Source organism: Pseudorca crassidens, chromosome 9 (genome assembly GCF_039906515.1).
Source record: "Pseudorca crassidens isolate mPseCra1 chromosome 9, mPseCra1.hap1, whole genome shotgun sequence".
Lineage (NCBI taxonomy): Eukaryota > Metazoa > Chordata > Mammalia > Artiodactyla > Delphinidae > Pseudorca > Pseudorca crassidens.
In genome coordinates this window covers 14,129,909-14,151,091 of record NC_090304.1, presented here as the reverse complement: position 1 = coordinate 14,151,091, position 21,183 = coordinate 14,129,909, and the positions used below count along the sequence as shown (strand labels likewise).

At 58.8% G+C, this 21,183-nt stretch overlaps 3 protein-coding genes across 23 annotated transcripts in view; 1 reads left to right on the top strand and 2 right to left on the bottom strand.

Annotated features, from left to right (window-relative positions):
* The first annotated feature begins 24 nt into the window (after nucleotides 1–24).
* Nucleotides 25–3,238, top strand: MDK (midkine). 5 transcript variants are annotated; one of them, XM_067749232.1, is made up of 6 exons: nucleotides 25–247; nucleotides 1,522–1,598; nucleotides 1,743–1,910; nucleotides 2,026–2,187; nucleotides 2,542–2,607; nucleotides 2,879–3,238. In XM_067749232.1, exons 1-6 carry the CDS (start codon nucleotides 183–185, stop codon nucleotides 2,902–2,904), a joined length of 564 nt encoding a protein of 187 aa, XP_067605333.1. In that variant the 5' UTR covers nucleotides 25–182; the 3' UTR covers nucleotides 2,905–3,238. The 5 variants fall into 5 exon arrangements, with proteins under 5 accessions (XP_067605333.1, XP_067605335.1, XP_067605337.1 ...); XM_067749236.1 differs by lacking the exon at nucleotides 25–247 and adding an exon at nucleotides 277–526; XM_067749235.1 differs by lacking the exon at nucleotides 25–247 and adding an exon at nucleotides 278–967.
* On the bottom strand, nucleotides 3,226–11,055 carry CHRM4 (cholinergic receptor muscarinic 4). Of its 2 annotated transcripts, none has more exons than XM_067749230.1 (2): nucleotides 10,944–11,055; nucleotides 3,226–5,993 (listed from the first exon to the last, which is right to left on the bottom strand). In XM_067749230.1, the coding sequence occupies exon 2, from the start codon at nucleotides 5,962–5,964 to the stop codon at nucleotides 4,528–4,530; it is 1,437 nt and encodes a 478-aa protein (XP_067605331.1). In that variant the 5' UTR covers nucleotides 5,965–5,993; nucleotides 10,944–11,055; the 3' UTR covers nucleotides 3,226–4,527. The 2 variants fall into 2 exon arrangements, with proteins under 2 accessions (XP_067605331.1, XP_067605332.1); XM_067749231.1 differs by lacking the exon at nucleotides 10,944–11,055 and adding an exon at nucleotides 7,619–7,680.
* A 3,593-nt stretch (nucleotides 11,056–14,648) lies between these two features.
* The window catches only part of AMBRA1 (autophagy and beclin 1 regulator 1), a 175,915-nt gene continuing 169,380 nt past the window's right edge, over nucleotides 14,649–21,183 (bottom strand). For 15 of the 16 annotated variants that reach the window (XM_067749193.1, XM_067749194.1, XM_067749195.1 and 12 more), the window contains one exon: nucleotides 14,649–16,219. In XM_067749193.1, coding sequence (XP_067605294.1) covers nucleotides 15,735–16,219 — 485 coding nt within the window. In that variant the 3' untranslated portion in view covers nucleotides 14,649–15,734. Of the gene's footprint in view, nucleotides 16,220–17,631; nucleotides 17,980–21,183 lie in introns of all 16 variants that reach the window. The other variant, XR_010946047.1, reaches the window with a different exon arrangement.

The window sequence follows — 21,183 nt, the reverse complement described above, 5'->3', positions numbered from 1 at the left end:
CCTGTTTCGGGGTGGGGTCCGAGGGGCTGCCCGGGACCTGACCTCTGCCTGGCTGCCGCGCTGGTCGTGGCCGGGGGAGGAGCTGATTTCCTCCTGCTTCCCGCTTCCCGCGGGGAAGATAACAATGAAAGTGAAAGAGGTGGAACGGGGGCGAGGCCTGGTTTCTTGGGCCGGGTCGCCCTATGGCCTGGGGCAAACCCCCTCCTCCTGGCCTCAACTGCTTTCGCTGTTTAGGGTATCGGATGAGGTGATCCCCGAGCCTCCAGGCTCAGGAGGGGTGGGCGTTTGCAGCCGCTGCCGGGCCGCGTCTGGAACTTCTCAGACGGCTGCTGTCGGCTCTAAATCTTAACCAAATCCAGGCCTGCGGGCTCCTCCTTCCCCAGCTCCCCCGCCCCCCGCGCGCCCGCCAACCTGCGCGTGGAGAAAGGCGCAGTGGCCTCCGCGCCCTTCCGACCCGTGCGCTTTTCTGGGGTCCCCCGTCCGAGCCCCATCCCGACACTGAGCAGAGCATCTCACTGCAGATCTGGTGAAGCGACCCGAGGCGGGGGCTGGCGCTCCTTCCCCAGCATCTAAGGGGCGCTGAGAGTCGAGCGGGCCCTGGAAAGCGGAGCGGGGCCTCGACGGGGTTAATCACTGCACCCGGGGCTCGACGGACAGAGCCGCACACAGGCTCGAAGGCGGGCCCCGCGCCGGGACCTGTGACACACCCGGGGCTCCGTGCTCCCTCCTGGTCTCCACCTAAAGCTCCGTGGCCATGAAGGGAAGCTGGCGTCCAGAGGGGAAAGGGGACGGCCCCGAGGAGGGGGCAGAGGGCGGGGACGGCAAACAGGGGCCTGGGCCGAGGGAGCGCGAGATTGGGGACTGGGGACAGGGGGTGCCGGGACAGGACGGAGACCCGGGGCTGGGGATGGGGACGCCAGGAGAGCCCGGCGTCTGAAAGCGGAGGGCACCGGCCGGGCGAGACGAGGCAAGGCGAGGGTGTGGGGCCGAGCGGCGGGAAGAGGGGGTAGAGGCGCGGGGGGCTCGGGGAGGGAACGGAGGCGGGGACGCCGGGGTCGGGGGGCGGCGCGGGTTTGAGGGGAGGGGGCGGGGCAGGTCCTTCGTCGGTGGGGGGGAGGGGGCGGGGGCCCATGTGACCGGCTCAGACCGGTTCTGGAGACAAAAGGGGCCGCGGCGGCCGGAGCGGGACGGGCCCGGCGCGGGAGGGAGCGAAGCAGCGCGGGCAGCGAGCGAGTGAGCGTGCGGGGCCCCGGAGGGCGCGCGGCGGCTTCGGCTCCTCGGCCGCTGCCGATCTGGGGGCTGGAGGCGGGGTGGGGGTCTGAGCTGAGTCCTGGGCTCCAGGCGGCCCCTGGGGAGACTCCTCCCGCTGTGCGCCCCGGCTGGCGGGGAGGGGCCAGCCCCCCAAGTCCGCCGCCACCGCAGTAGCAGCCCGACCCTTTGGGCCTGGAAACTGGGGAAAGGGGGTGGGAGGTTCACGCCTGCGGCCCCCAGTGAGGACTCTGACCCGTGCTCTACCCCCAGGATGCAGCGCCGAGGCTTCCTCCTCCTCGCCCTCCTCGCCCTGCTGGCGCTCACCTCCGCGGTGGCCAAAAAGAAAGGTGATATGGAGGGTGGGGGGGTTAAGGAGGGCTGGAGCCGGGCAGGTGAGGCCGGCAGCCTCGGTTCCGAGGCCGGGACTCCAGGAAGGGGTCTCCGAGTCTCTCCTGGCCCGGGTCCTGAGCTGTGTTCCCCATGCGTTGTAGACAAAGTGAAGAAGGGAGGCCCGGGGAGCGAGTGCGCGGAGTGGATCTGGGGGCCCTGCACCCCCAGCAGCAAGGACTGCGGCGTGGGTTTCCGCGAGGGCACCTGCGGGGCCCAGACGCAACGCATCCGGTGCCGGGTCCCCTGTAACTGGAAGAAGGAGTTTGGAGGTGAGGAGGGGCGCAGGCGGAGGGTAGGCAGGGGGCCCAGCCTCACGGGGACCTGAGCAGACCCGTGGAGGGGGCCACAGGCCACCCAGCTCTGACCCGGGCACTCTCCCGCCAGCCGACTGCAAGTACAAGTTTGAGAGCTGGGGGGCATGTGATGGGGGCACAGGCACCAAAGCCCGCCAAGGCACCCTGAAGAAGGCGCGGTACAATGCCCAGTGCCAGGAGACCATCCGTGTGACCAAGCCCTGCACCCCCAAGACCAAAGCCAAGGCCAAAGGTTAGCAGAGGGGCCAGGGATGGGGTCATCACAGGTGGCTGCCCCTACCTGTGAAGGGAGTGGGTAAAGCCTGAAGTTTTGGATCCTGGCCAGTGAATTTTTGACGTGTCTGTACCGGGTTTTCCTGTAGGTAGAGACACCTTAGGTGGGCGGTACTGAGGGCCCCCGCAGAGGGTGCTCGGGAGGTTGAAATCCTGGCTCAAGTAAGGACAAAGTCAGCTGTTCTGTTGGAGCCTTTGGCTTGGGATTCAGGGAAATTGTACTGGGACAGCTTGGCTTTGTCATCTCTCCAGCAGGTGAGGGCAGTTTCTATATGGGAAGGACTTCACAGTCCTTACTTCCTCTTTCCCTTAGCTTCATTCCTGACTCACAGCAGCCCTGGAGGCCAACAGGGCAGAGTGGAATCTGCCCACTTCTCAGGTGAGGGGACTGAGGCTGTTGTCCAGGGCTGCTGGGACCAGGATTGAGACCGGAAACTTGAAGGTTTTCTGATCCCCAAAGTCTAAGCTGGGGGGAGTGAGGAATGTCCAGCATCATAATGGCTGTCCTGTCCCACGGGCTTCCAGGCTAGCTGATAGAGAACCACCAGGGGGCAGAATTTTCTCTTCTCTAATGTCTGTGTTGGGGGGAAGGGGGTCTCCAGTGGGTCACCCAAACCCTGCTAATGCAGTCTTTCTTTCTTGTTTTACAGCCAAGAAAGGGAAGGGAAAGGACTAGCGGCCAGGCCTGGATGCCAAGGAGCCCCTGGCTTCACTCGGAGGCCTGGCCCACGCCCTCCCTCTCCCGGCCCAGGATATAACCCACCAGTGCCTTTTGCCTACTCATTAGCTTTATCAATCATGCCCTGCTTCTTCCCTTCCACTTGCCCACACCCACCCCAAGTGCCCAAAGTGGGGAGGGACAAGGGATGCTAGGCAGCTTGAGCCTCGCCCAAAGGGATTTGATTCCCCTGTACCCACTTTTCTTCTTCCCCCAATGATGCCATTACTAAGAAATAAATAAATGTCTTTTTTTTTTTTCCCCAATAAAAGCTTTTTTTTAATATATAAAAGCCCCTTCCCAGGAAGTTTGCTGTGGTGATTTGTTGGAGGTGGGAGAATGGAGGAAAGAGAGGGCTGGAGGGAACGGTGGCTTTCAGGGGGTTGAAGACTTGGCGGTGAGTGCCCCCCAGAGCTCATGGAGAAAAAACGGTTATGAAAATTTCTTCCAGGGCCCCCTACTGACCCCTGGAAGGGTGCCCCCCATCAAGTCCCCTGAGCCTCTCAGTCCCGTTTCTCCAGGGGCCAGGGCTGGGGGAGGGAACCCAGGATACACTAGAACGGATTCCCCCCATCTCAGTTTCCCCCAGGTAAAGGTTTTTTGGTCCAGCCCACTGCCAATCCAGAAGGTTCTATCAGTTGGGAGAGGAGAGATGGGGGTCGCTTGCCTGCCTCACCAGCCCTGCCCCAACTGTCACTGAAGCCTGTGTGTGGGTCAAGTCCACCCCCGTTTTCTCCCTGGTGACCCACCAGGGCGTCCCTCGTGCTGCAGAGGCCAGCCGTGAATACCACTCACCACAGTCCCACCTTCACTGTGTGTGACCCGAGCCAAGCCCTCTCCTTGGGGAGGGAGGGCAACTCTCCAGAATGACAGGGGCCACTCAGCTCAGCCTGGGGAGGTAGGTGGCCAGGCCCCAGTTTCTGAGTGAACCCCTGATCTCCCTGCTAGCCCATCCTGAACGTGGCCAGGGTAGTGCCGTAGGGGGTGCTCCGAGCCCCCTCTGCCTGGCCTCCAGCCAGCTCACCCACTGACCCACCCACCCAACCAGAGCCCTGCTGAGTAGCTGCAGCAAGGGGAGACTTCTGCCCCTGGAGAGAGATATAGGAAGAGGAGGCTGAGCCTACATGCGGGGTACAGGGGGGCAGAAAGCACCGATTACAGCAGGATGGGGGACCCTTCCCTCCCTGAGCCTCCTTTCCCAAGCATTGGCCCCTTTGCTCCTCCCAGAGGGGTGCTGGGCTCTGCTCCCCTCCAGATGTCCGTTCTTTCAGCCACGCTGGCTGGTCACAGTGGGGCAGGTGCCCACATAGGCCAGTGCTCCCCAGCTCCCTGAGGCAGGACAGGAGCGATGGGTCAGACTGTCCAGTTTGGTCACTTCCTGGGGCTGATCCTCTTCGGCCTGAGCAGAGACCTGGTCTCTGAATCCAGCCGGAGCCTCTTCCTGAGGCTCACGGGGTCTCAGGAACGTCAGTTCTCTTCGGCAAACGTGAACACTGAGAAGCGCCTCCGCATCTCTCCCTGGCAGCAGCTGACACGTGGTCCCCAGCGCACACCAGCACCTCCAGTGGCACCCCTACCTGCCTACCTGGCAGTGCCGATGTTCCGATACTGGCATAGCAGCAGGTGTCTGAAAGTCTTTTTAAAGGTGGCATTGCAGAGGGCATAGCAGGCCGGGTTGATGGTGCTGTTGACGTAGCAGAGCCAGTAGCCAATGGACCACACCGTGTCAGGGATGCAGCTCTGGCAGAAGGTGTTCACCAGGACCATGACATTGTAGGGCGTCCAGGTGAGGATGAAGGCTAGCAGAATGGCAAAGATGGTCCGAGTCACCTTGCGCTCCCGGGCTGCCATCTGCCGCTTCTTGCGCACCTGGTTGCGGGCGATGCTGGCAAACTTGCGGGCCACGTTGGCTGCCGGACGCATGCCAGCCGGCGTGGCAGGCACAATCTCGATGGCTGTCACACACTCGTTGCCTGTCTGCTTCGTCACAATCTGGATCTTGGACCATTTGGAGGCCGGATTGAGGGTCCGTGGCTGCAGGGGATGTGCAGGTGTGGCGGGCGTGGTGGCCTCTGTGGTTGACAGCTCTGTGGGTGGTCGTTCCTTGGTGTTCTGGGTGGCGCTGCCCGAGCTGGACTCATTGGAGGTGTCCTTGTCAGCCACTGGGCGTGGCGGCGGGGGGAGGACTGGTGGAGGGGCCTCCTCTAGCTTCCCGTTGCGCAGCTCCCCCCGAGAAGCTTCTCCTGGGGGCGGTTTCTTGACACTCTGCTTCATCAGGGGGCTCTTGAGGAAGGCCAGGGTCTTGGCCTTCTTCTCCTTAGGGCCTTCGGGTCGGTGCTTGTGAACGCGGCTGCGACTGGCCAGGGAGATGTGGATGTAGAGCACCGTCATGATGACCACAGGCAGGTAGAAGGCAGCAATGGCCGTGCCGAAGGTCACCGCCGGGTTGGACAAAAACTGGATGAAGCACTGGTTGTCTGGCACCGTCCGCTTGCCCACCACAAACTGCCAGAACAAGATGGCAGGTGCCCAGAGCACAAAGGACAGGACCCAGGCAGCGGCGATCATGAGGCCTGCCATCTTGGTGGTTCGCCGCGCGGGGTAGGTGAGGGGCTTGGTGACGCAGAAGTACCGGTCAAAGCTGATGATGAGCAGGTTCATGACCGAGGCATTGCTCACCACATAGTCCAGGGCCAGCCACAGGTCACACACCACGGCACCCAGAGGCCAGTAGCCCTTGATGATGTACACGGTGTAGAGGTTCATGGAGAAAGCGCCTATGATGAGATCAGCACATGCCAGGCTGAAGAGGAAGTAGTTGTTGACCGTCTGCAGTTGCCTGTTGACCTTGATGGACAGCATCACCAGGATGTTGCCCACGACAGTCACGAGGCTCAGTGAGCCTGTCACCGTGGCAATGAACACCATCTCCACTGTCTCATAGCGGTTATGGGTTGACGTGACCAGGCGCACAGACTGGTTGCCCAAGCTGCCATTGACCGGTGTGAAGTTCGCCATTTTGGTTAGCAGCAGTGGGCGGGCAGTGTCTGGAGGAGGAAGGAGAGAGGAGAGGGGTGAATGGTTGAAGTGGACTAGAGGGGTGAGGTGGGGTACACTGGAGTCAAGGCGACAGAGGAGCATCACCATCCTGCAGAACTCCATCCTTAGAGAACTCTGTCCCATCACTTCCTCCTGTATTCGGTCATTCGTCCTTTATTGAGTGCCTACTCTTGTACAAGCACTGCTGTACGCGCTGGGGTTATGCTGGGGTTACAGAGTGAAGGAGACACACGCAGGCCCCACTCTCACGGAGCTTACAACCCTAGCAGGGGAGACATACAAGCATGTGAGCCACAAAAAAGTGCTGGAAAGAAAACAAGGGCAGGTGATGGTGAGTGAGTCAGATGATCAGCGAAGGCCTCTCCGAGGAGGTGAGCGGGATGAGGAGGAGGAGGCAGCCACAAGAAGAGCTGCAGAGAGTGGCCTAGTCAAGGGCGATGGCGAGAGCAAAGGCCCTGAGGCATGTGTGAGGCATGGACAGAAGGCCAGTGTGGGTGGAGGGGTGGGGGGAAGAGAGGTCCCAGATATCAGTATGTGGCTCTGGTCAGAGGTATTCATTCATTTACCCATTTGGTCATTTCTTAACCAAACATTACCAGGGACCTGCCCTCCAATCCCTACAGAAGGCACTAGGGACAAGGGCAAGAATATATACTACCAGCTAACATTCATTGTCTACTCAGTGCCGGGCACTTTCTACACTTTTTATAAGTATTCATTCATTTCATCCTCATAACAAACCTATGAAGTAGATACCGTGTTGTTTTGGTGGGGGTTTTTTTTTTGGTTTTTTTTTTTGGTGGGGGGTGGTGGCATGTGGCTCGGCACGCAGGATCTTAGTTCCCCAACCAGGGAATGAACCCAAGCCCCCTGCAGTGGAAGCACAGAGTCTTAACCACTGGACCGCCAGGGAAGTCCCAGATACTGTTATTTTTTACTAGCAGATGAGGAAAGTAAGGCACGGAGATGTTAAATAAACTGCCCGAGGTTCCACAGCTCCTTGATCTCATGTTGCTGTCCCAGAGCTAAGGGTTCTGGTAGAGGGAGGCCCAAAGAGCCACAAGAGCCAGTGATCCCACCTTGGGGAAGTCTTCCCAGAGGACCAGAAGAGGTGACATGGAACTAGGAATCCAAGAAGGAGGAGGAGGAAGTGCCACTGTGGCATCCCCTCCCGGAGCCCTCCCCCGTCCCCAGGGCGTGGGGATGCAGTGCAAGGGTAGCTGGGGTCTGTCAGCAGCTAGGGGCTAAGACCTGTGAAGAATCAGAAGCCTAAAGGGCCCATCACCTGAGGAAAGACACACACGGCTTCCTAGGGGCCAGTGCCCTCCCCAAGGCCTGACAGGGAACCCAAAGGGTGAGCGAGTGTACCAGAGGGAAGAGAGGGGCTGCAGCAGGGGAGCCTGTGGCCAGCCCCTGAGGGTACCCCTCGGCCCACCGGTACACACCATGGCGCCCCAGCTGGGGTCCTCCAAGCACGAGGCCCCTCCCCAGAGCCTCGTCACATCTCCTCCCCCTCTTCCTCTCCCCTGCGTGTGAGGGAGGCCCACGCCCAGGGCACTGTGCCAGGGCAGCCGCTCAGCCCAGCCTCCTTCACACCCGCCAACACACGCACCATTACACACGCACACGGGCCCATCACAGCCATGCCAGCCCCACAGCTCCCTGTCGTATATGCAGTTCTGTGCGTCTGTGTGAGAGAAGCAGAGGAGAGACAGTGGGGTGTGGAGGAAGGAGCATGCGCCCCACAGCCCAGGCTCCACGGCCAGCGGGCTCTTAGCCATGTGGCCTTGCACAAGCCACCTCACCTTCCTGCTCCTCTCTTTCTCATCTGCAAAACAGAGAGGATGCCTGTCCCGGGGCGGCCTCCCTCCCCGGCAGCAGTGGGGGTCAGCAACTCAACTCCATCTCCAGCATTAACGTGCACTGGACGCTGGAGCCAGGTGCCAGGGTGATGCCCCCTCTCCAAGCCTGGCTTCAGTCCCCTTAAGCCACCATCACAGATGCAGATGCAGACCCAGCCTCCTGGCCTGGTAGTTTCAGTTCTCATGCCCAAATCCTTGGTTCACAGGAGAGGCTCACAGAGGGGTGGTACCACCCCCAAGGTCGCAGAGGAATCAAGGGCAAAGACCAGATACTGCCCTCTCCTGGGGGGCGGGGGGGTCTCTGACAGCCCTTTTCAGTGCTGAGAGACTCCAGAATGGAACCTCAGGCACCACCCTTTGAGGAGGGGCGGGAGGGCAGAGGCACCCAGCGTGGAGAGGCTGTCCTTCCTAGGCACCTGCCCGTAGGCACAGGGTGGGCAGGAGTGACCTGTCAGCCAGCCCCAAGGAAACCCTCGTTCTAGCCTCCCAGGTTCAGGACACAGGCCAGTGAGATCAGAATGGCTCGAGGTACCAAATAGGAAAAACATAATCGCTCTTGTTTATTGAGTGTTAATTATGAGTCAGGAATCCCTCTGAGCTTTTTATACAGATTATCGGGTTTAATTCCTACAGCAGCCTGAAAAGGCAGGTGCTATAGGTATGCTCATCTTACTGAAGTAAGTATCTTCTTACAGATGAGGATAATGTTAATTAACTTGCCTAAAGTCACCCAGTGTGTAAGCAGGGGCGGGGGCAGGATTAGAACCCAGGAGCCACCTTCTTAACTGCAAGGTGCTACTGCCTCTAGAGTTGATTTCCCGCCTCTGCTCTCCCCTCCTCAAAACCACACCTCTAGGGGTGGGTCAGGGGAGGCCTGGGTAGGGCCCCTTCTCATTCCCTGCCAGCTCCCACACTTAGCTTTCCCAGAAGAAAAGAGACCTCTTGTCTCCATCTGTACAGCTAGTCTCCAATCAGGTGGTCAAGGGTTTAGTCCCTCTCTGGGCCCTCTTGGGGAAGCTGCCAGCTGCAGACACAGCAAGGCACTCTCCCTGTTCCCCACCCAAACTATCTTTCTGGACCCCTGGGGGTCACCCGCAGACGTTCTGACTGCACCCTTCTCTGGAGCGTTTCTCTGGGATGCAGGCCCGCCTGAAACCTGGGGAGGCGAGCAACCGCCGCCCAGGCATGTGCGCACCGCTAGATGGCAATGTCGGTCCCTGGGTGCCAGCTCCGGACCTGGAGAGGATGGCCGCTATTCGCCACCGCCCCCAACTCCAAGGCGACTGGGAGAGCAGTGGAGGTCCCAGGCCGGGCCTCCCAGGGGAGGGACTTGGGGCCCCCTCTACAGGCCTCACCCCGTAGCTGCCTTTAGGCCTCACCCCGTAGCTGCCTTTGGCTCCGCACGGGGTTCAATGGTTGGAAAGTTAAGGGCGCCTGGTTCCACCCCTCACGCGGCGAGGAAAGTGTGGGCGGGAAGGCGACTGCGAGTTCTGTTTGTGTGTGATTACTGGGAAGCTCGAGTAGAAGCTAGTAGCTGTCTGCATGTGCGTGTGTGCGCGCGCTGGGCCACGCCTGGATACCAGTGCGCCCGTGTGCATGTGAGCATGCTCGCGCGGTGTGGACACGTGCATGTGCATGCGTGTGTGCGCCTGGAGTGCTGCGGCCTGGGGGATGCACACGGTTCGGGTGTGCCTGTACCTGTGAGCTTGTGTACACGAGCAAATGCAGGTCCCACAGTGGGTGACCCGCCACATTCTAAACGCCCCTGTAGGGAGGCTCAGCCCAGACTTCGGCTGTCTGAGTAGGAAGAAGGTCGGGCGAAGAACCGGTGTCTAGATGGCGCCCCGCCTGTGCATGGGGAAGAGTCGCCGGCAGGACAAGACCGGACTACAATCTGGGCTGCGACAGACCCCCTGACCTTGGGGGCATCTTCTTAGCAGAGAGTCCTCTGGTGTCTGCGTCCCCAATGCTGCGGTGCAGAGTCCCAGGCTGGGACTGACTTCTGTCGAGGGGCTGCTGCTAGAGTCTCTCAACCGGGCTTGCGGGACGCTAGGTTCAGCTCAATGTGCCCACTGTGCAGTTATCGCCAAAGGGCGCCCAGTCTGCCTGGCAGGAGGGTGCTTGGTCGGGCCTCGTTGGGAATTATTACTGGGCCCATCTGGAGGCTCCTCCATGTCTCCGTGGTTGTCGAAGGGGACCCGGCTCTCCCGTGCCCCACCCTCCCCCAACTCCCTAGAGCGCAGTTCCTGCAGCCTCTGGGCGTGGGCACCGTGCTTTCCCGGGTCCTGGAGCCCCCCCTTCCCGGACGCGATGGAAGCGTGTTCCCTGGACGCCGGGGGTGGGGGTGGGTCCTCGATTCCTAGTCGTTCACTCTAGGGCTCCGGGAAGGCTGTGGTCTCTGGATCTGTCCCTGGGGCGGGAGAGGAGACTCAGGAGTTGCGGGGAGAGAGAAAGCGCGCAGGGGATTTGGCACCAGAGCCTGAAGCTTCCGCCCTGGGGCTCGGGCCTTGGCGCTGGACCTCCCAGTCTCTGAGCCTGGGCAAAAGAGGTGGGGAGTCTTGGAGGGGGGAGGGGCACCAGGAGAGGGCAGTGGTGTTTTCCGTCGGAGCTCAAGGTCGCTGATGGAGGACTCCACGGACTGGAGTGGGCTGGCAGCGCTGGGGGGTGGGGGCGGGGAGACGGGCGGGAAAAAGGCTCTTTGGGGCTCCAGCGCCCGGCGCCCTGCAGAGCTGCCAGAGGAGGGCAGAAGTGCGGGGTCCCGCCCCCGACGGCTGCCCCTGGCTCCTGGCGGGCTGTGGGCGGGCACACACACCACCACCACCACCCGACCCACTGAGAGTCCATTCCTTCCCAGAGGCGCACCCGGAGATGCCTCCGGGCGACTCCGGGCCTTGCTTCCAGCGGGCCCCTCGCCCCCGGGCCCTCTGGAGCTCCCAGCGCCGCGCTCGCCCCTGAAGGAGCCTGAGGCCCTGGCCCAGTCGGGCCCGCCTCGGGGCGCCTCAGAGGGTCCAGAAGCCACGCGTCCTTCTCTCCCAACCGAGTCCCCCGCCCCCGCGCTGCCGCGGAGTCACTTACCAGACACCTCCGCCCAGTTCCCCTCGCACCTGACAGACGGCTGGACGGGCAGGTGGCCCCGCGGGCCAGCGGGTGGGGCGGGCGGCCGGGCCGCGGGCCGGGGGCGGGGACGGGGTGCAGAGGGGCGGCCCCTGCTCCGCCCGCAGCTCCCAGCGCTGTGGCTCCGACTCGCGCTCACGCTCGCACTTTTCCCCGAGCCGCGTGATGTCACGGGGAAGCAGCCAATCCTGGTGGGCCCGCGCCGCCCGCCCCGGGCCGGCCACCCAACGGGGACGCGCGGGGGCCACCACCCCGGGCGTCGGGGACCCCAGCTACGCGCGCCCCTCCCTGGAGCCGGCCGGCAGCTCTCCACTCAGGCACTATGGGGGCACCGCCCACGGTCACCAGTGCTGTTTAGCGGGGGGCGCTGCCCTCCCGGGAGGCTGGGGGGTGGGGTGGGGTGTCCGCGTTGTCATGGGGACGCGGCGCCCCCTCGTGGGCTGGGAAGGGAGCTGGCAGCCCCGTCTGGCTGCGTTCCCATCTCCGCTCTGACCAAGCCCCCGGGACCGGTAGGTGGTCTCGCGCCCCGCCCGGACCTCACTCTTTATACTGCCCGGCTCGCAGCTGGACCACGGAGGCGCGAGTGTTTGACCCCAACAGGAGGTTATGGGTGGCTGGGGTAGGCTCTGCCGCCCCGGTTCCGTCGGGGCAGAGAGCCGAGGGCCGGCAGTTTCGAGCCTCGAGGCTGCGTACTAGCTACCGGGCAGCCACAGAAGAGGGGCGCCGTCGGGGCCTGGGAAGGAGCTGGAGAGAGAAGCCAGGCAACGGTCCCCAGGGAGAGAGGAGCCGGCTCATCGCACACAACCCCGCCCGCCCCCCATTCCTGCCGCCCTGTTCCCTGCTCCCGCGCTCCAAGCCGGGGAGTGGGTGCGCACCCTTTCTCCAGCCCCGGGAAAGAACGCGCCGCTCATCCAGCCGCGGCCTGGAGAGCAGGTTCACCGATGCTTGTGCGGGAAAGCCGAGTGCCCAAGGTCACCTGGAGCGGAGCCCGGAACGAGACCCCAGAGGGCGAGCTGCTGGTCTCTTGAAGTGTCCGGGAACCACGCGGGCCGGAGCCTTGGGACTTGGGGCCTTGCCTGCACCGAGGAGGAGGGTCCGCTGGGGCGCTCGCCGGACTGAGAGCAGGGAGGCTTCAGCACCTCGGAGAGCTCCACCTCTGCCCTGACCTTGGGGGTTCTGCTCCGCCTGCCCAGGCTCCAGCGTTTCTGCCTCCCTCTGAGACGGCCCTTCCTCGGGCCGGTCAAGGTCCGACTCGCTCCCACAACGCCCGGGCCTGTCACCCCAAACTGTCTGAGCGCAAACACCCAATTAACCTTAAGACGGATGGGTTCTTCTCTTGGAAAATCAACTCAAGTCCCGCCCCTCCTCCACCCTCCCCCAAGGGTTGGGCGGGGGGCTGTGTGTGCGGGGGAGGTGGAGGCCGCACCAGTGCAGGAGGCAGCAGGAGCTGCCAGAGAAGGGGCGGGAACTCAGGCAAGAGGCAGCCCTTTGGGGCTCTTGGTGTGGAGCCTTCTGTGCTGAACAATGAGGCAGAGGTCGGGTCCTAACGCTCCCCAAGGCGACGGCTGGAGTTGGCAGTCGGCTGCAGTGAGAAGCCATGGTCCTTTACATGAACGATCTGGGCTCCCATGATTCTCATAACCAAAGGATGAAAAAGCCCTATTGTTTTTGCTCGCACTTCACAGATGAGGAAACAGGCTTGGTTGGTTCATATGACAATTAGATGACAGACTGTACTCACTGGTTTCCCTTTTTCATATCCCTCCTAGGGTCCAGGAGAGGGGTGGTCCTCCTAGGAGGGTGAAAGTGTGTGTGCGCACACGCACACAGGCTGGGAGAAGGCCAGACACTTATAACTGTAAGATGGGGAAACAAGCAAGGCCACTGGAGGCCACAGAAACTTATCACTAGAAATGTCTCCAACCACTGCCTTGAATTCTTCCAGAAGCTGTCAGGCAAACCTGTTCCAGTTTCTCCAAAATCCCTACTATGGTGTAGGGCATTTGGCCTCCCCCAATCCCAGAACGTGGAGAGCTGAGACAGGAACCAGGGGACCTGGTTTAGTCTGTACTCTCTTTGATCCAACTGGGTCCATAGACATCTTGGGTCCACAGAACTGCTCTGAACCTATTTCCTCATCTCCAAGGGGATTGCTGAGCTCTGCCCCGCTGGCCCCATAACCTCATCATGATATGCAAGGGGGCCCATGAAGGCCCTACTGGGGAGGCTCTACCCACACAGCAAGGGCTTTCTAAGGAAAGAGGTTGGTATGGGGACGGAATGTGTTGACAGGGGCCTCCAACAGGCAGGGGCTGGGTTCATCCTTGGCCAGTAAGGACAGAGGCGAGGCCAGGCAGGACTGAATTTGGGTCACTTCATCCACAAAGCCTCCTCATACCCCCTTTTTCAAAGTAACAGAATACATCAGGGTCCCATCTGGGTTCAAACCCTGGCTCCACCATTTAGTTGTGTGATCTGGGTGTACCAGTACCCACCTCAGAGGCGTTTTGTGCTAAGGACTGAGAGATAATAAACACTGAATCCTTGGCACACGCTTTACATTCAACATAGTCCCCAATCATGGACCATGTAATTCTTCCTCCCACTGTGGGCAGTATGTGGGTGGAGGTCACGCATTGCAGTGGGCGCCCTTCTCTTTTCATCCTTTAATGCGTAGCTCAAACCTCACCTCTTCAAGGAGGCCTTGTCTTACAGAGCTGGAATTAACTTTAAGAGGTTGCAGAGTAAAAGCCCTGCCTCCTAGAGGGAGAAAATGAAGCAAGAGAAAAGGCAAGTGGCCTGCCCAAGGTCTCACAGCTGATGTGTCTTAGTCCAGAGTGTGCTGTAATATAATAGTTTTCCAAAAAATTCTAGTGTTCCTCACCATATAACTCTTAACAGTGTTTTGTATTATTTGCTTGCCCATTTATCTTTTGGTTTTGCCTCTGCTGGGGCAGAACCTATACTTCTGTATGCCCCATAGTGTCTGGGACAGAGTTGAGCACACAAAAGTTACTCAAGAAGTACTTGTTGCTGGCAAAAAGTCCTGCGGTGGCTCTGATTTCCCTGTATGCCTCTGTGAGAGCAGGGTCAAACATCCTTCTTCCGCTTTCTAACTGACTTAAAACTAAGTGTCCAAGGCCCATGACCACAGCACACCCCTCAGCGCTGTACTGACACAAAGTAAAGGGAAACCTGAGCAGCCAGCAAATGGCATCTTTGGGGGATGCCTGTAGATAAGGCCAAGCTCCCTGCTGGCTCACCCAGACACCCATTATGGGTGCTTTCCCAGGACTGCAGGGGAGCTAGCTTTCTGGCCAGTTACATCTTCACTCCAGGCCCATCATCCTGGGTAGGAAGCAATCACGACGAGCAACCTTAGATCATTCCTACCTACCCACCTGTCACTGTGAAGGTTGCTCCAGTCCTTCGCAGGCCCCTGGGAAGCAGGAGGTGAAGGCACACAGACGCAGCATGAAGCAGAGGTGGCAGCCCTTACCTGAGTGGCTTCTGCTGGGGCATCACGGGGCTCCCCACCTAGGAGGACAGCAGTACCAGAAACAGTGCCTGGGAGAACCAGGGCGGCTCAGTTCAGTGTCCTCTCCCAGCCCCCCAACACTACCCCACCCCCGCAACCCCCATGGAAACAAACAGAGAGGAGACTGGTGAGGGGCATGTCATCATTTTAATGATGTAGATCTTTGGTGTTTCCCTCATTAGCAGTCAGACTATCCCCTCTCCTCCCACCACAATGTTTCTATGATGAGTTACGAACAGAAATCACATTTTCATACTAAAAACAAAATAATCAGAGCCTCGATTTCTCCACTAGAAACTACATGTACAGTTCAAGATTCCACATGCAACACCTTAAATCACAGACCAAGACCTCACATTCTGACCTGGAGTCTCATCCCCTCCCCCAGCCTTGGGCTGGCTTTGGCCTAGGCTCAGCTAATACTGACACCCACAGGTGCTGCTCTGAGGGCCTTAGGGGGTGGTGGGGAAGGAGGAGCTTGGTGGACAAGCGCTGGGGGCTGGCCAGCCTACACCCCCCACTCCTGAGCGAGGACCTGCCCACCATCCCTTGACCCCATCCTGTCTCAGGCAAGCAGGCTGCCCCATTCACTCCATGGTTGTTCCCCAACAGTAAGTGCAGGAAGTCCCTGTCCTCAGGAATCTGGAGGCCTGGCCTGACCCCTGACTGTGGTCTCTGTGGGGTAAGATGATCAAGAGAAGCTTGAAGCTCTGGAAGGCTCAGAAATGGAGCTGATTTCTGGGAGCCAGGCCGCTCCTCCTGCACTAGGGCTCCTAGTGGCTCTGCCTGCACAACAGGTGAACAGGGAGAAGCTGGCCCACTGGCCACCGTCCAGGATGGTTTGGCCCAGATCTGGAAGACTATTCACCCTTCTGAGGGCTCTCTGCCCAGGGCTGAGTCCCTTGAGCCTTGTTTCCAGGAGAAAGGGGGGTTCATGGCAGGGATACCCATTTCCACCTCCATTCACACTGAGCGCAGCAGCCTGTGGCTCCCCTGGGCTCCAGATCCTAGAAGGTTCTAGTCCCCGGAGGCAAGCCTTGCCCCTTTGACTGCCTCACGCTGGCTGACTCGGACTCCCTCTCAACCCCCCACCCTCTTGCTCCTGTTTCCTGTTTCCGCAGCCCGCGGCTCTTCTGCGCATACAGTTCCCAGTCAGCTGTGAGGTCCGGTTTCTGCTCAGCGGTTCGAGGGGAGGCACCAGTGCACACACGTCTCTACCTGTTCCGTGGCTCCCCACTGGGGCCCGCAGCCTCCTCCAGGCTGCTGCCCCCACCATCGGGAAGGTGGTTGTTATTGGTGAGGTCGCAGTGCAGGGCTGGTCCCTCAGTGCTGGGAAGGGGGACGGGGGAGGAGGTGGGCAGGGCTGCCTGGGGTGGGTCCCGTGCAGGGGTACCAGGCCGGTCCCAGGAGGCTGTCCGGGGGCTCAGGCCTCGCTCTGCCAGCTGCCCAGCTTCTGGGAGCAGTCCCCGAGAGGTGGAGGGCTGGGGCGAGGGGGCGCGCGCGACCCCAGGCTCGGTGCCCGTCTGGGAGCTGCGGTGAATACGGTGGCTGACGATGATGTTGTTGCCAAAACCACCCATGGAGGCCATGGTGGTGCTCTGCTCCCGCTGCACCACGGCTGTCATGCCCCCTTCCGCCATCAGCCGCTGGATCCTGCTGAGAGCGTCTTCCCCGCTGGCACCGTACTCCGAGCCCTCACCTGGAAGGCACAAAGCAGAAGGGAGGGAATTAACTGCTGGCCTGGGCCTCTGAGTCAGGCAGGCCACCGCTAGTAGTAACTGGGGGATTCTAGCTAAAAGCAGAAACAAGAAGAGGGCCAATCCCTCACTTCAAGAATCAGTCAGGCGACAGACGAATGGATAAAGAACATGTGGCACATGTATACAATGGAATATTACTCAGCCATAAAAAGGAACGAAACTGAGTTCTTTGTAATGAGGTGGATGGACCTAGAGTCTGTCATACAGAGTGAAGCCAGAAAGAGAAAAACAAATACTGTATGCTAAAGCACGTATATGGACTCTAAAAAAATGGTACTGATGAACCTAGTGGCAGGGCAGGAATAAAGATGCAGATGTAGAGACCAGACTTGAGGACATGGGCGGGGGAAGGGTAAGCTGGGACGAAGTGAGAGAGTGGCATGGACATATATACACTACCAAATGTAAAATAGCTAGTGGGAAGCTGCTACATAGCACAGGGAGATCAGCTCGATGCTTTGTGATGACCTAGAGGGGTGGGATAGGGAGGGTGGGAGGGAGGCTCAAGAGGGAGGGGATATGGGGATGTATGTATACATATAGCTGATTCACTTTGTTGAACAGCAGAAACTAACACAGCATTGTAAAGCAATTATACTGCAATAAAGATATTAAAAAAAAAAAAAGAATAAGTCAGGGACTTGAAAACTAGATAAGACTCCCCAAACAATCGTAATTCGTACTTCTGTTTTACAGGTGGTGAAACTGAGGCCTAGGTGGCCGAGGCTGCTCAGCTGGTTAAGAGGCAGGGCTGGACCAGAAGCTGGGAGTCTGGTTTTAACCCTCTGGATACCACAGGCAGACTGGTCATGCAGCTAATGCAGGCAACCCAGACAGCTGGCTGTGTCTGCTCCTCCCTGTCTTGGGTAACCTGGCAGACCTGGCCCTGGAACAGGGGGCACTGCCTGGTCTTTGGAAAGCGAGGGCACTGTACGGGGTGTGGCTAGAAGGCAAATGGTCTGCTCTGCTCCGTTTCAAAGCTGTGCTCTCTCTTCATTGTTCTGTTTATGTCACTTCCTAAAAGCACACGAGGAAGACGATTTTTAACTGTTCTCTAGAAGGCATTCTGTCTTCTCCTCTTGTCCCACTTTACTCACCAACTTTCCCAAGTTATTTCCCACATACTGTTCTCCCGGGGCTGGATGCCTGATACCCTCCTTTTTCGCTAGAGGCAGCCAACTGCCCCAGCCTGAGGCTTCAGTCTGCACCTCTAGGGAGGAAGAGAGAAGGTTCTGCTCTTTCCCCCAAAGCCTGAGTATTCCCTTGTCTGTGAGCAGACAAGGCTTTGGCTCAGACCTTAGTTCTGCCACTCACTAGCTGTGTGACCTAGGATAAGTCCCTTGACACCCACATTCCTGTTTTCTTTTCTTTATCTTTCTTTTGGCTGCGTCAGGTCTTAGCTGAAGCACGCAGGATCTTCGTTGAGGCACGCGGGATCTTTCATTGCGGTGTGCAGGCTCCTCTAGCTGTGGTGCATGGGCTTCTCTGCAGTTGTGGCATGCGGGTTTTCTCTCTCTAGCTGTGGCGTGCAGGCTCCAGGTCATGTGGGCTCTGTAGTTGTGGCGCGCGGGCTTTCTTGTTGAGGCACGCGGGCTCTCTTGTTGAGGCACGCGAGCTCAGTAGTTGTGGCATCAGGGCTTAGTTGCCCCATGGCATGTGGGATCTCAGTTCTCCGACCAGGGATTGAACCCGTGTCTCCCTGCAATGGAAGGCGGATTCTTCACCACTGGACCACCAGGGAAGTACCCCTCAATTTTCTGACTTGCAAAAGAGGGATGAAACATCCAACCTGCAAGGTGCCGGGTAGAGGGAATGAGATAATGCCTGTTACACACCTGACACACAGCGGGTGCTCAGTCAATGGTGGCTGTTGTGAATAACCTGGACTCTGCAGGAAGAGCCCCACCCTGAGGGACCTTCCTCCAGCCTGTGTTCAGCCGCCACTGGGCAGACATGCAGTCCAAGCCTGTGGGCAACTATGATCAAGGCTCCCAGGCTGCCAGGGCTGCTCTACCAAACTATGTACGGATTTGTTTCCTTTGGCTACCTGTTGGCCACTTTGGGATTCTGCAGTCTGGGCAGCTTTGATGGTGAGGTTTGAATTTTTGGGGGGGTACTTGTTGTCAACAGCTATCTTTGCAAGACTTTCTTTGCTCCCACACTGTCCAGTGCCTTCTCTCTACTCACCTTGTCAGAGCTGGATTTCCAGGCAGCCAGTTCTGCAGCTTAGCTGCATCGAAGTCCCGTTAGATCTCTTCCCTCCTTGCAAGTGCTTGGCAGGTATGTGCTGGTAGTTCTTCCTCTGGGTCTCAGTGAGACAGTTCCCCCCCAGCACTGAGTAGGGACTCCGCCTGGGCTCTCACTTATGTCCAGCTTGCTTTTCTCCAGATTTTCTAGTAAATTCTACCCTCCCACCTCCAACCCCTCAAGGCAAGCTGCCCTTACGTGCTTCCCCCTCAGACAGCTCAGTGCCAACTCCCAGGGCAGAAGGAAAGAGAACCTGAAGGGCTCTCAGAGTACTTCTCTCAAGGGAAAAGCTGTTCAGCAGTGGGTAGGGGTAAGAGGAAAGGTCAACCTAGGGCTTTGGTGCCAGCACAGCTTCTACCCTGTTAGCCAAAAGGGCTACCTGGAGAGGGCCCATGGGGACCTCCCTGTGCTGCCACTGCCACAGTTTTCCAAGAACGCTATGCACTGAGGGCCTCCCCAGCCCGGCCTGGGGTATGCAGTAGGCTGGCCCACGGCCTGCTGGCATTGGAGCTCAGTGGGCTGGGCTCTGTGCCCGGTGAACTATCAGCTCTTTTCCTGTAGATCACTTTGAGGGGCGGGGCAGGTCTGCCTTGGGGCCCTAGGGGAGCTGTCACAGCTAGGCCCTGCCCTGCTGCTGGCACTCGGGTCTGGGACCTCCTGTCCTTTCTCACTGTGCCAGTGGCTCCAGGCCTGGCCACCTCTCACCGCAACTGTGGCTGTCTTTCCTAAATGGTCTTCTTGCTTCTCTCTCCCCTTTCCACCCAGCCTCCATGCTGCTGCTATTACCATTCTAATTCAGCTCTGATCCACTGAGTTCTGGTTAAGTCCATACTCGGTTCAAAACCCAGCAGCTCCAAGAGTCCTCAAGTAGTTAAGGTTCTCACCGTGACATTTAAAGGCCCTCTCTGGTCAGGTCCTAGCTGTTTCCCTGACCATCCCCCTTCCTGAACCCAGAGACTCAGCGCTGCTGTGTGCCCAGCGCCCCTGCCTGCACACACTGTGGGTGTTCTACCTGCCACGCACCTGCCCATTTCCCCACATCCGAAGTCCACTTGTTTACAAGGGCCAGCACAAGTACCACCTCCCTCACCCTGCCTTCCAAGGTCCCCACCTGGGAGTGGCTGCTCCTGTTCTGGGCCCCACAGTGACCCACACTTCTCTGCGTCAGAGTCCTCTCCCTCTGGGCTCTAAGTTCCTGATGGTCTTGGACTAAGTTTTATTCATCTTTGGGCTTGCACTTGGCATCTACCTGTCGAATGTGTGGGTGAATAAAGGGCTCCCAGGCTGCCTACAGGCGTTCCAGACTTAAGGTGGCTTCTGAAAACCGGTCACATGTTACCCTTTTGCTATGGGGACACAGTTATATGTCTGTTTCCTTTCTGGACTTATTTTTGAGGGTAGAGACATGGCTTCATCTCTGAATCAGATTCCCTTTGCAATACCTGTGGATTCATGGTGCCTAATACAATACTAGACATAAAGTAAGTACTCACAAAAGATGGGATAGAAGAGTTTAAAATGTATACACAAACGATTTCCTCAGGGCTGGGTGTAGGTAGCTTCAGCCTAGAGAGCTGTGAGCTGTGCTTGTCTCTTGGGAGCTCTAAGTCAAGGCTGCGAGCCAAGGTAGGCAGCCAGCACATTCTTCAAGAGAAAAACACACTGGGGCCTGAGAGAAGTGGCAGCCATGGCTAGGGATCCAAGCTATTAGCTCCAGGAGCAGTGGCGGCCACAGGGGTTAATTCTGCTGTCTCCTTCCCTGTAGCAAAAGCATTTCTTTTTGTCTCTGAAAAATGGTAAACTGATTTAGTGTTGACATGAGATCATTTCCTTGGCAAGTTCTAAGGTACGTTCTGGATACAGAGGCCAGAATGGGATCAGTAACTTCCCATAATGCCCAGTTCTGGGGGTTTCACTGCCCAGAAGAGGGAAGCCAGATTGCATCAGAGGAGGAGCTGCCCTTCCTGACCTCAGGGGGCACCCTTTCCTTCCCTTTTCACATTTGCTCTTCCCTGGCCCAGCTGGTCTGTCATCTTCACCAGACAACAAAAAGGTCCAAGCAACCGTTCTCAGTGGTCAGAGGCAGAGCCATGGGCTCCCCAAATAGTGCAGCACAGCCAAGCTCGGAGGCAGGGCCTTGCCTCTGCTCAATTCATTCATTCCACACACTTCTTGAGCACCCACTGTGTGCCAGGCAGGCACTGTATCAGAGCTGGGAGCAAACAGTGAGCCCAGGGAATGCCTCCCCTCCCTTTCTGAGTGACAGGGTAGGGAAGCTTTAAAGCTGGACAAGTAAAAAAGCCAACACCTGCAAACTCCCCCTGTGGAGGGCTCTTCCGGGAAGTCCTAGACAGAACTGAATAGATTTTAATAAAATTCTCATAGAACATGAAAATGAGTAGCCTGGGACCCTTCAGTGCTAACCAGTGGGAAAGGGCCAGGGGAGGGGCAGGCCACAGAATGGTAAATACCACAAGTGGAGCTGGCTGCCCAGACTAATAGACTGGGCCCTGGTGTGTGGAGGGGTGCAGAGGGGGTACCCCCCAACCAGCCCCCCACCTTCTAGCTAAGCCCAGAAGAGTTAACCAACTTGATGAGCGGTTTCGTTTAGTAGTTTTGTCAACTGGGAGACAGAAGGCAGGTAGGTGTGTGTGTG